The 12321-nt window shown below is 53.7% G+C and overlaps 2 protein-coding genes across 3 annotated transcripts in view; both read right to left on the bottom strand.

Moving 5' to 3' along the window:
- Positions 1 to 25: 25 nt before the first annotated feature.
- On the bottom strand, positions 26 to 8355 carry CLK3 (CDC like kinase 3). 2 transcript variants are annotated; one of them, XM_048956082.1, is made up of 13 exons: positions 8250 to 8355; positions 7898 to 8046; positions 6485 to 6698; positions 4299 to 4392; positions 3963 to 4029; positions 3146 to 3262; positions 2634 to 2800; positions 2110 to 2204; positions 1624 to 1753; positions 1438 to 1520; positions 946 to 1025; positions 604 to 694; positions 26 to 411 (listed from the first exon to the last, which is right to left on the bottom strand). In XM_048956082.1, exons 2-13 carry the CDS (start codon positions 8044 to 8046, stop codon positions 226 to 228), a joined length of 1473 nt encoding a protein of 490 aa, XP_048812039.1. In that variant the 5' UTR covers positions 8250 to 8355; the 3' UTR covers positions 26 to 225. The 2 variants fall into 2 exon arrangements, with proteins under 2 accessions (XP_048812039.1, XP_048812040.1); XM_048956083.1 differs by lacking the exons at positions 4299 to 4392; positions 7898 to 8046; positions 8250 to 8355 and having other exon boundaries at positions 6485 to 6599.
- A 350-nt stretch (positions 8356 to 8705) lies between these two features.
- ARID3B (AT-rich interaction domain 3B) overlaps positions 8706 to 12321 on the bottom strand; it is a 30600-nt gene continuing 26984 nt past the window's right edge. Inside the window, exon 9 of the mRNA XM_048955989.1 lies at positions 8706 to 12057. Coding sequence (XP_048811946.1) covers positions 11909 to 12057 — 149 coding nt within the window. The 3' untranslated portion in view covers positions 8706 to 11908. The remainder of the gene's footprint in view (positions 12058 to 12321) is intronic.

The following is a 12321-nucleotide window of genomic DNA, read 5'->3' as shown; positions in this document are numbered from 1 at the left end:
GGCACAAGAGACCCCTACACCTGCCTACGAGGGAAGTATCAAACAATAAGAAACACTTTATTTTAACTTTACAACATATAAATAGACAAATCTGTGCTTTCTGCTGTAGCTTTTCCTCACCTCCCCGACCCAGGGTTCATGTCACAGTGCCCCTCTGAACTCTGAGAGAAGAGAGAACCTCTCCCATCTGTACAAATCTAGCAGGCATCACACCCTCCCCAGCTGTCATCTGCTCAGGTCCCGGCTGGTGCCACGACCACACAGCATCCGTTCCTCTGCAGAGAGGCCAGCAAAGAAGGGATGAAGGAGGGCTTCTGAAAATGTGATCCTCCGGGAAGGGTCAAATTCCAGCATCCTTCTAATCAAGTCAAAGAGCTGTGCGTGTTCCAGTGAGTCGTGCAGCATGTATGTCTAAAACAGAAGGGCAGGTGAGACAGATGTGGATTCTGGTACAAGAGGAAGCAAACACCAGCCCCCAGTTTTGTGACCTACAGCAAGGTTATGGCTGGCACAACTTCGTCAAGTTTGGGGCTCTGTACCTCCTGCCCTTCCCCCAGCACAGACCTCAGGAAGGGAACCCCACAGGGATTCAGCAGCACTTACACGCAGCGGCTTGCAGTTCTCTTGGACGTATCTCCCATCAGATGTGTTCTCATCCCACACCAGGTTCCCTTTGTGAAAGTATTTCTGCTTTCTGGAGAGGAGGAAAGAGGTGTTCAGTAAGGCTTACCCACACAGAAGAACAGCAGCCAGTAAGACTGAAAGACAAGACTCAACCATTTCCCCTAAAACTTATGATCAAGCTCAAAACCAAGTTGCAGCAAGTTTCCCATGCTCACACCTACAGAAGTAAGACCTGGTGTGTGAACAGAGAGCTGGAATCCTAACTAATCAGCCACCACCAACAGCTGACTGGTCTTTTAGAGTTGAGGTATGGGTTCCTACCGAGTTCTGTGGATCATGTGAGATGGAATGGGCCCAAGGATTTTCTCCATCATCACCAGATGTTCACGATTCTCATGGGTCTGCAAAGGAGAAAAAGCAGGGCAGAGTGTAAAGAAAGGTCTGTCTGCTACACAAGTACAGGGTAAGGAGAGAGAAGTCTGGAAGTACAGAATCACCACAGTTGAAAACCACCTTCAAGATCATCCAGTCCAACTGCCCACCTACCATCAGTATTTCCCTCTAAACCACGTCCCTTAGTACAACAGGGTGCAGGCCCCGTCCATCTGCTTCCTCTCTTGCTTTTCCTAGCCTTCACAGGCACAACGAACAGACCAGAAGCAAACATCCTTCCAGCAAGCCACGAGCACTCAAATTGTGACTTCTCCTGTGCCAATCTTCACACTTAGCTTCTGAGATTTTAGTGCCTGCTCTGCCTTTCCCCTCCCTCCTAAGTTCTGGCCTGTTTAGACATGAAGGCTGAAGGAGTCCTACCTGGAAGAGCGTGAAGCCGCGGTAATACTCAAACAAAATGCAGCCGGTACTCCAGACATCGCATGGCTGTGCCCAGCCCAGCTCTGCAAAGAGAATAAAGCTAGCTTTGTGCTCCCAGCAAATCCCAGCAGCTTTTCACTGGCTCCTTGGTGGAGCTGAGGCTCCCGCAGCCCCGGCAGCACTCACCAAGGATCACTTCTGGGGGACGGTAGTGCCGCGTAGCCACAATAGTGGTGTGGTGCTCGTGATCGAAGGTGGCACTTCCAAAGTCTGCCACGCGGATGCTCGTGTTCCGGATGGATTTCTCCTCACAGCTCTGCAAGCAAACAAGTCCTCAGTACTCTTAATAGCTGGCTGAGGTGGGCTTTCCAAGGAGCCCTCTGTTCTTAGAGCTGCCCAGTCTGCACTCTTAACCAGATCAGAGACAACTGTGAAGCTCTGAGCTATCTACGTCTCATGTCATTGTTACTGAAAGCTGCTGAACTGCTGCTGTGGACTGAAGCCACTGAATCAGAGCTTAAGGCTCTTAAAAGACATGGGAGAAAGAGTCCTAACTTCAAATCTGTTCCTGCTGAACAGACTGCAGGACGTGTACAGAACAGGGAAGACTTCTGCAGGGAGGGACAGGCAGGCTGTTCCTGGTTTAGTCACTTCTTTTCAGACATAGCTCACCTTTTTCTCATTGTACAGAGTGTCAAAGTCAGAGTTGACAAACAAAATATTTTCTGGCTTGAGGTCAGTGTGAGTCAGCTGGTTGTCATGTAGAACTGCATAGGTGGGAAAGAAGAGGGAAAAAACATGTAAGAACCACAAACTAAAGCACTCATAGGGCTCTGCCCATCAGAGCACCAAGCCCAGTCACGCACTGGACATTTTCATGTAAGCCAAGTCCTTGTTTCCCTCCCAACCCATTTTGATGAGACACGGCAGCCTAGCTGTGGATGGAGTATTTCTGGTGGAGAAGGCACAAAAGAGCTTACGAGGCTCTTCTCCATTCCTATCAGAAGGAAAAGAAAGCAAATTTAAAGACTGCCACTCCATCCCTACTTTGCCATCCATAGAAATCAGCACCTCTTGTCTTTCTTACAAGCTTCAGCAAAGAAACTAGAATACTCAGGTACCACTATGGAGAAAAGCAAAACCAGCAGGTACAAACAGCTGCTGGCAGCTGCAGAGGCTGGCCTTGTGGAACTCACATTTCAAGGCATGGCAGAGCTGGTAGGCCATGTGCCGGATCTGAGGGAGAGGGTACGGCTGGAAATTGTTCTCCTTCAGGAACTCAAAAGTGTTCTTGCCAAGAAGCTCAAAGGCAATGCACATGTGGCCGTGGAAGTTGAACCAGTCTGACATCAGGACACACAAGCTTTACAGAGAAGAAGACATGAGGATTAAGCATCATTTAGAGACTTGACAGTACAGTGATTCTCCCAACTGTTGCTAAGCAAAAGCTCTGAGCCAGCTGACTTGGAAGCACAACCCCGTCCCCACTTTGCTCAACCACCTTTACATACAGATCTCCAAAGCTCTGACTCTCGTGTCAGATAAGTTGTGGTTAATTCTGCCTTGCTATAACCCAGCATGTCAGCTGGTAAGACTTCAGTAAAAAAGTGTATAGCAGAATGAGGGACAGGTTCTCTTCTTCCAAAACCCAGAGGCATAAGACAGGTTTCCCCTGACAGCAGAGCAGTAGCAGGAATCCCAAGCTTACAATTTGTTCTCCTTGTCCTTCTCTTTGATTTTCTTCAGGACGTTTATTTCCAGCCTGGCTGCCTCACGGTACTTCCCAACGTTTTTTATGATTTTCAGTGCCACCTGCGATTTGCCTCTGTAAGAGAAGAGACAAAGGAGTCAGAGCAAAAGCTGTTACTGCCTGCTATACGTGTTCCACAGGGCCCTGCAGCAGCCTTTAGGGCCATGCTAAGAAATACAAACAGGCACGGGAAGGAGACAGCCTTCAGCAAGCTTGGGATGAGTAAGTGATAGCGCACAAAAACCAGCGAGGTCGCTGGGTAGGAGATTAGATGTTCTGTCCTTGTCCCAACCTTGACAAGTGCTTATATACCCACAGAAGTTTGAAGTGAAAGGCTCAAGTGACACCCAAAAGAGAGCTGCAGCAAACTCTGCAAATACACCACGTCCTGACCCAGCAGTCCCTAAGGTCACCAGCACGCCAGCAGACAACTCCTCCTTCCAACTGCGCCAGAGGAGGCAGGAGATCCCAGCAGCTCCTGTGCTAAGCTGACCCTGGGGCTCAGAGCCAGATGAAAGGTTGGGAAGAGATCGGGGTCAAACGTAATCACAGCAGAGGACGAAAAAAGAAGCGCCGTGGCAGATTAAGAGGCTGCTTTCCCATCTGGCTAGCCCAGCCCTGGAGTTCCCTGCTTTTACAGTAGGGCAGTAGAGCAGCCCTGTGCTGAAGCTCTCAGCTGCTGAATGGTGCATTGCAGTGGCAGCACAACCCTCACGAGCCTCTGGGTTTGCAGCACGACGGACAGCCGAGGTGTTTGGAAGCGACAGCCACCTACCTGGCGTGGTCGACACACTCCACAACTTTGCCAAAAGTGCCTTCGCCAAGGCTGCCCACAATTTCGTCTAGGAGAGAAAACAGGAGCAGATGTGAACTTGAGTGGAGCGGCGAGAGCTGAGCTCCTGCAATTCACAGCAACAAAGCGTCAAAACAAAAACGTCTCTCACCGCTACGCTCTTTAAAACTCAAGTGACTATTGTCTGCCTCAGGCAATTTACTGCTCAGTCCATTTATAAGCAATAAACACTAGGAGACCCCTCCAGTACAATACGAGAGATCTCGTCTAACACGGGGATAGAAAGTAGAGGTAAAGTTTTACGAAAGGTGGCTGTACATCGCTCTTGAAGCCAATCGCCGATCCTGCACACCAGGTGGCCTTCCTTGTCATCTTCCACGCTCCTGCTGCGCTTACTGCTCTGTTGGCTTCTCTGTACGCACCGCCCCCCGAAACGGCATACGACCGAGTGCGCACAGTTCCGAGTGGCAGATTGGGTTGTCATTCAAAGGTGGAGACGGCGGAGCGTCGGTGGTTGGATTTTCCAGATCCCAGCATTTCATAAGGCACACAGCATATATAACGATAGGGATATTGCAAGGGACACGTCAAGACACAAACTAACTTCAAAACAGAAAAGTAATCAACAGCTACAGGTATGTAAAGAAAACCCTCGTTAGCTGCAGTGGCTGGTGCCACTGCTCTGAGCAGGGACAGCCCCCCTCTTCTCTGCGGGGCAGCAACTGGGGAGCTCCAGGCACTGGCTCGGCACCACCGCTCCCCCAGGGTCTGCACAGAGGAGCAACATCCTCAGGAGCACCAGAGGAGACCCCAGAGGCACAAGGAGGAAGAGGGCTTTGCCAGAAGAATGTCATTTTTCTCCGCTGGCAAACATGACGAAGGGGAAAGGAGCTGGACGGGCTGTCCAGTAGAAGCCAGAGTAGCAGTTGTCCCCCACACAGCCTGCTCTCTCATAGCTTGGCTAACAGGTCGCCAGCTCCCTAGTGCATCCTGCCACTTCTCGACAGAATCAACGGGGTTGAGCCTCCATCTCTACACCTGACTGGCTGCAAGCAGATCTAGCATTGCTCTTTGTCCTCAGGGTGTAATTTTAAGCCTGGAAGACCTTTAGGAACAGGTCAACTGAATCCCCGGGGAGTGTTTCACTCCAGGTGTCCACTACAGGTACAAGGTCATGTTTACTCCTGTTACTGCTCGCTTCTACTGGACAACCAGCCAAACGTTCCCAGAAGGACCAGGTCCAAAGAGAGCTGTCCTAATTCCTGATCTTTTCCATTTAGCCTTAAAAATGGAAACAAAGCTCTACGTTTCCACGCCTGGACTTCTATCAGGCTTGTCTTCTGTACCCCTCGCCCCACGCCCAGTCCAAAATGGGAAGCTACAGACCCCCAGAGGTAAGCTGAAACAGAGAAGGAGGTAGAGAGGAGAGAGGACAGTTGAGAGAGCTGTGAGTCTTCAAAGAATTCAGATCACACCAACCCAAACCTGCACACTGGATCACCGCACACAAACCACACTGTAACATTTTAGTCACAGCCCTGGCTCTTTCTAAGGCAAAAATTAAAAAGTCAGTGGGAAAGGAGTGAAAGGAGGAAAGCAACAGACCGTCAGAAGTTCCAAGCCATGCAGATATCCACTGTAGCTGCAGGGATCAGGACTCGGTCACTTAATTGTAATCACAGGTAAAAGCAACAAACGTGCACGATAGAAACTTTCCTTACTGGAGAGAAGTGAGGCATACACAGAGTTTGATACCTCACAGCACTTGCAGGGCATTCAGGAGACAATCCTCCCTGCCCCGTGCCAAATCAGTCCGTCTAATCCTCAAAACCTCTTGGGAAGGAACACCCCGTGCCCTTAGAATCAGGGTGGAAAACGGCGTTTTCAAAGAAAGGAGGTGTGAGGAGAGCTGTGTGGAACCAGGCAAAGAGGACACGGGTATTCTCAAAGGGTGCAGGGCCCTGCTAAGCACGGTGGGACAGGAGTTAATACCAAGGGCTGATGGCTCAGAAGAACAAGGCTCCATCCAGCTGGCTGACCCCATTCGGTGCGGGATGCTGGCCCAAACCCAAAGCAACACTGCCCTCACGGAGCACTCCGTACCACCGCTGCATACCAAATCCCCTCAGAGAAGCACGGATACGCAGAAGCGAGGCCTCTGCTGCCTATAAACCCACACAACCAGCAGCCCAGCTGGCCTGGAGCCAGGGCTCATCTGTGAAGAGCGTCACGTGTGCGCCATTTGAAGCCTTCACTCATCCCCTCCCCTGGCCGTGGAGAGCACAGCTTAGTGTCCTCACGTATTAAAGCTACAGGGGCTGAGCTAGGAAAAACCGAGAGCTACGAATGCTTAACAAGACACATTCTAGGGACCACAGACTGCACGTAATCAAAACAAACACAAGAACGAGATGAGAGGTACTCACCCAGAGCGTTCAGAGCTAGAAGGAGGTAAGAATGGTTAACGCCTGACCAATCCCGAGCTCGTTCTGGATGCTACTCACCGAGGAGGCACTGCTACAAGACCTGGTCCTGCGTTTCCTGCAGTGGTGCTGGTGCTTCCTGTCACGGTGCTGCTCTCTGTCGCGGGATCGCCGCCAGGTCCGTGTGCGGGTGGAGGAATAATCCTCGTCGAAGGACGGGCTCCGCTCTTCCCATCTGTAGGCGTCGCTGTCCCGTCGGTCTCTGTATCTCCTGTGATAAGGCATCCTGTCATGGCTGCAGTGCAAACAACGTGTTGTCAGTCTGGAAAAGCATCACAAGTACCGTCCTGCCCCGGCGGGGTGAGAGCCCCCCACGCACCAAGCCGTGCACAGGGCACAGCCATCATTCATCAGCAAGAGCCACGAGGAATGTTTGGTCTCTGCTCTACAGCTATGCCTGCCTCTAGCCACAGCCAACGACTGCAGATACATAAGGGGGGGCTTCAGGCTGCTTGCAATCCAGCAGCACGGCTGCCTTCTGCATCCCAGCTGCTCTAATCAAGCAGCTTCCACTCAAGCCCTGCTTCATGCGCACGCCAAACCATCTTTTAGGTGGATGCTGCTGCTCAGAGAAATCACAGCATATGGGCAACGATAAACACGAATGTGCTCAGCAGCAGTGTTTTGGGCACGCATCTGGCCAGGCTGCTGCCATCTCTCATGCCCAGCTGACAGCAAGGAGCAATCACTGCTGCAGCCAAGACCACCCTACAGCCACACTGCTCTGCAAGCAGAAACCTGTCTTTGTTTCCCCTCTGTTTTGGCAGCAACTGACTTTCTCGCTGGCAGCTTAAGAGAATGTGGATAAATGCAGAGTCAGGATCATTACGACTGGAAAACACCTCTGAGGTCAGCAAATCTGTCAGCCCACCCCCACCACACCACACCACACATCCCCAAGCGCCACGTCTCCATATTCCCTGCACACCTGCGCTGGCTCACTCCATCTCAGAACGAGGACAAAACACCGCCCTCCCTGCCAGGACAGCGGCCGCCTCAGCTCACGCTATCCCAAACCCCTCCAAAAGCTCCAACCGTGCCTCTGTGAAACCTCAGGGCTCAGCAACACCGACCCAAAGGAACCTGTACGAGGGAAGCCATGCGAGGCTCAGAGCCTGCAGACAGAGGGGCCAAAAGGTTTTCTCTTGGGTTTTTCTTCCTTGGAGCTAAACTGGCCTTTCATCTGTTTGGAGCTGAACTCGGTGACCCAACCCAGGACATTCTGCAATTCACTGATGGCACAGAGAACACCGGTTCGTGTTGCCCGGGTGCTCGGAATTATTCGGGCAGGGCAGGGGCAGTAAAACATTGCTTTGAGCTGCGATCATTTCAGGAGGTGGTTGACAGAGGGACGCAACGCCAGTGCTGCCAGTACCGCCGGGTCTCGCCGTACTCGCACTGCGGCCGCAGCCCCCCGCTCCCCGCCGCCCTCACCTCCTGGATCGCGACCTCCTGGGCAGCTCCCTGCGGGGCTGGCAGCGCGGGCGGCCCTCGTAGGCCCTGCTCCGGGAGCGCCTCCTCTTCCAGCGCGGCCCCCAGCACGGCTCCTGCTCCGGGGAGCGGTACCTCTTGCAGTGATGCATCTGCGGACACGAGGAGCGCGCTCAGCTCCCGCCGCGGCCCGCCGCCCCCCCTCAGCCGTCAGACCGCCCCCGTGTCCCGTTAACCCGCCCCTCGGAGCCCTCCGACCTCCCCTGCAGGGTTCGGTCCGCCCCCCCGAGCGCTGTTGAGCGCCCCCCGGAGCCGTTAAACCGCCCCCGGCCGCGTCGCGCCGCTCGCCGCTCACCGCCCCTCGGCCCCTCTGCGTTCGGAGGGTGCGGCCCGGCCCGGTCCGGCCCGGCCCAGCAGCGCCTCCACTCCCGCTCTGCCCCCACTTCCGCTTCCGCCGCTTGCCCCGCCCCCCTGGGCGCCGCTCTAGCCGTCCCTCTCTGTGGCCCGGAGATTAACCCCTTGCGCGCCGGGGGGAGAAGCGTCTTTCCCATCTCCTCGCCTCAGGGTGATGACAGCATCCTCCTCCCTTGGAGGCCTCTCTAAGCCCGCTTTATAGCCGCTGACCACTGCGGGAGGCCGCCGAGCACAGGGCTGAGGACCTCTTCCAAGACGCAATCTCTGGGGCGAACCCCCCCACGTGTCTCCAGCCCCCCTGGCTCACCCAGCACGGCCCACCCACCCCAGGAGCTGATTCCCCCCACCCTCCCCCGCCAACCAGCGCTGCCCCCAAAGAGGCTGTTGGGTCACCGTGAAGAGGTAGAAGTTTATTGGAATATAAACATTCAGATAACGTGTAAGATAGAAAAAACCCAACAACAACATATACAGACACTTGTTGGAAGGAGACGTTGAGGTATTTATCCACCGCCTAGGCTATCACATTTCTTTTTTTTTATTTACTTATTTTTACTTTAAATAGGTAAGAAAACGAGTAGCAAGGCTGCTGCCGTTGTTTGGTGAGAACATTCTGACCCGAATCCCTCCAGAGCGCCGCGTCCCACTGCTGTGCCAGCCCGGAGCTGGGATGTGGGGCAGCACTCCCATCCCACGGCCGCGCCGAGCAGCCGCAGGCTTCTCATCCTTATTATTTTTTTTTTGGCTGCTCGCTGTGAAACTTTCGCTGGTCTGGAGTTGGAAGAGAAATTAAACGCACTGCAAAGCGGAACGCTTCACCCGAGGAACAGTCCTACCCGCAGTACCAAAACCCTGAGTACTCTACAATCCAACGCGCTGAGTGAAATGAATGGGAGCCGGCGGCTCGCCCAGCCCGCCCCGCTCCTCCGCCCTCCCTCTGCTGCTGGTTTCTACAACCCCATCCCCACCAGCGCCCGGCAGCTCAGTAGGTGACCCGGACACTGCGAGAAGCCGAGTGCCAGCATCAAAGCCAGGCCTGGGGAAGGGTTACTCTTCACAGTCTGAACGGCCGGTCCCCACGATGAGGGACCGGGGTATTGTTGCAGCTTATTTTACTGAGGTATCTGTTACGCATCCCGACTTGTTTCTTTCCCTGAATTGGATACAAAACAATCTGTTAGTCCCTGTCTAGTTCCAGTCTAGTTGTGTAAAGCTTATAAACATTAATACTCTAGTAGTGTCGAAGCTGTTTAGCAGTTCAGTGATTCGAGTGCCTTTCTGTGCAAGAGAACACAACGTTAGCATGTGATACATAAGCAAAAACACCCATTACTAACCTCTGCTCCCCAGGACCAGAGAAGAAAGCACGAGGAAAAGCAAAAAGTCCCCCAGTCCCACTCTTAGGAAACAGCCCCCAAACCCACCCCCATCTCCAAAAAAAAAAGAAAAACAAAAAGGAACCGAAATGAAAAAAAAAAGGGGGAGGGGGGGAGGAAAGAACAATCTGAGTAAATCAGTGTGGGAAATCCTCTCTGAGTAGAGACAATGAAATGCTTTGGAGGTCTGTGGGTCTGCCAGGCGACTGGGAGCAGCTCTGCTTCCCCAGTGCACTGCTGCCACCAAGAGCCACCAGGAGCAGAACCAATCCCAGCACACAGCGCCCCCTGCACCCCCTGCCTCCCTGTCCTCCCCAGGGCTGGCAGCCAGCTGACCTGAGTCACAACCTGACCGCAGGGAGCTGGGCTCTGCTGCACGTGGGGGGTTTATGCAAGGGCTGAGGGCAGCCCTGTCACCTGAGCTGCAGGCTGGGGGCAAGGAAAGCCGAGGTGGCACCCATCTCTGCTGCCAGCGGGCTGCTGCTCTGCAGCCACCAAGGACTGAAGTGTCAGAAAGCATTTTGCTGCAGCAGGTTTTGGGTACGTCTGTAGTGTGAGCAGGGCTTCGTCCCCCAGCTGCACCAAGAAGCTTTGCTACACGGAATACCAAGAAGGGAAACAGGGACTGTGGAGGCAGCCTTGTGTCCAAGGCGAAGGACAGAACCCCTAAGTTGTGCCCTCCTTTCCTGCCTCTACCTGGCCTGTGCTATGCGCGTGTCCTGACACAGAGCTGTCTCCTTGCTAGCCTAAAGGATGGGGAAGCCACTGCTCCTTTGCTCTGATTTTTCTGTCTTTGGTGCTACGATCAAAAATAAAAAATAAACACAATGTCAGCAAAACCACATATTAAAAAAAAAACAAACGAAACAACAAAACAACAAACCAAGCAATAAGATATGCCAACACTTCCTGAAGAGGTTAAAAAACCACCCGAAAACAAACAAACAAACAAACAAACAAAAAAACCCCCAACAATAAGTACATATCTGAGGTATTTCATCTGCTCAAAAAACCTGACTGGGGCCTGAAGGATGGAAAGGACGTCACCAGGGCAGGAGGGATGGTGCTCGGGTCTGCTCTGCGGGCTGGGGAATGCGTGGGGCAGAGCGAGGCCGCCTGGGCAGCAGCTCGTGGGCAGCCTCTGCTTGCTTTACATGGGTTGGAAGGGAGAGGGTGAGGAAAGGTTTGATTCTCTTTCCTCTGCTTCCCCACAGGAGAGCATCTTGGCTGATGGAGATTGGTTTTCTTTCTGCTCATGTGCAACTTGAAGGGGGATGTGGAGAGCACCCTCCGAAGAGAAGCCGCTCCAGCAAGTCCAGATCAAGCTGCTTGTGTCCAGGGGAGCAAAGAATCGGAGCCAAACAAAGGCAAGGTTCGGGGGAAACATCAGTAGGATGAATTCCCTAAGGAGAAACAGATGAGGCTGAGGGTGTTTAAAGATTGGCTGAAAGCCTGAACAAGGCAACAACAGCAGGGAACGGGCCAGCAGCGGCCAGCAGGACGAAGCAGCTGATGGAGAGGGATTTTTCTGTCTACGGGCCAAGCGCAGCGGTGAGAACGTCCTTCCCAGGCAGACCTCAGAGAGAGGGGAAGGAGGCTCATCGCACCTCTGGGGCTCCACGAGCGAGGGCTGTGTGGCCCGAGGGGAGGACAGACGAGCACTGGAGCGTGACAGAGCCTGAGGAAGAGAAGCGAGGAGGCTCTCCTGGCAGAAGCCATGGGAGGAGAGGAGCGAGGCAGCCTGCCGGCTGTTCCGATTGTCAACAAACTGAGCCGTGCTGCGGCTCGAAGAGAAGCCCGTTCCCCTGCCCCGATGCCAGCTCTTCCCACCTGCCTTGGTGACGTCTCAGCCATCTCTCCGCCCGCCGATCCCTGATTGAAGAACGCCAGGTGTGCCCCCCCTCTCTGCGTGCCACCCCCCAAGAGGAACACAGCAAACCCTGGGAGGAGGAGGAGGAGGAAGGAAACAGAAGTGAAAGGGAGGAAGAAAGGAGAGAACAAAGAAAAAGGCCGGACAAACAGGCGATGAAGAAAAAACTCGCTGGCATGGAAAGGTTTCAGCATCATCATCATCATCATCATCATCATCTTGCCGTCGGCCAACCACGAAGCAGGTTCCTTGAGATGAGGTAATCTGTGCGACTCCTTCCCGGCTCGCTCCCCGCCGCGAGCAGAGAGGAAGAGCTGCCGGAGGCCAGTGTGAGACAGCAAGCTTGGCCGTCCATCAGAGAGACCAGCTAGTGGAGGGCTCTGCGCTGGGGGTTCCCCGCGATGAGGTAGGGCTGGCGGAGCAGTGCGAGCTGCTGCTGCTGCTGCAGGAGCTCTGCGAGCCTGCGAGGAGATGGACGACTGGCTTCTGGGCAAAGAGCACGCCTGCGAGGCACAGAGGTAAGGGAAGAGTTAGGGGGATGTGGGGGGGATGCAGCAAAGGGTGGCTGATGCAGCCCCAAAGGCTTTGTCCTTATAGTACGAGGCCGGCGGGCTTGGAAGCAGATCAGAGCGTCAGTGATGACGTGGAAATAAAAGCTGAGTTAAAACTCTCCTCAAGAGCAGGAGGAGGCTAACAGTCCTTCCTGCTAGCACTGAATACAAAGTCCTTCCCATGTACAAGTTGGACTTACAGAATCATAGACCCAT

The sequence above is a fragment of the Lagopus muta genome, chromosome 10 (assembly GCF_023343835.1).
Source record: "Lagopus muta isolate bLagMut1 chromosome 10, bLagMut1 primary, whole genome shotgun sequence".
NCBI classification, from domain to species: Eukaryota; Metazoa; Chordata; class Aves; order Galliformes; family Phasianidae; genus Lagopus; species Lagopus muta.
The sequence above is the reverse complement of the archived record's forward strand: the minus strand, read 5'-3'. Positions and strand labels throughout refer to the sequence as shown.

What these genes read in the sequence shown, in the direction of transcription:
- CLK3 (XM_048956082.1), bottom strand. Translation starts at nt 8,046, where the DNA reads ATGCATCACTGCAAGAGGTACCGCTCCCCGGAGCAGGAGCCGTGCTGG. An exon ending in GAGTGTGTCGACCACGCCAG is followed by an intron (nt 3,263 to 3,962) that starts GTAGGTGGCTGT and finishes CTTCTCTTACAG; the next exon opens with AGGCAAATCGCAGGTGGCAC. An exon ending in CACATGATCCACAGAACTCG is followed by an intron (nt 695 to 945) that starts GTAGGAACCCAT and finishes CCTCCTCTCCAG; the next exon opens with AAAGCAGAAATACTTTCACA.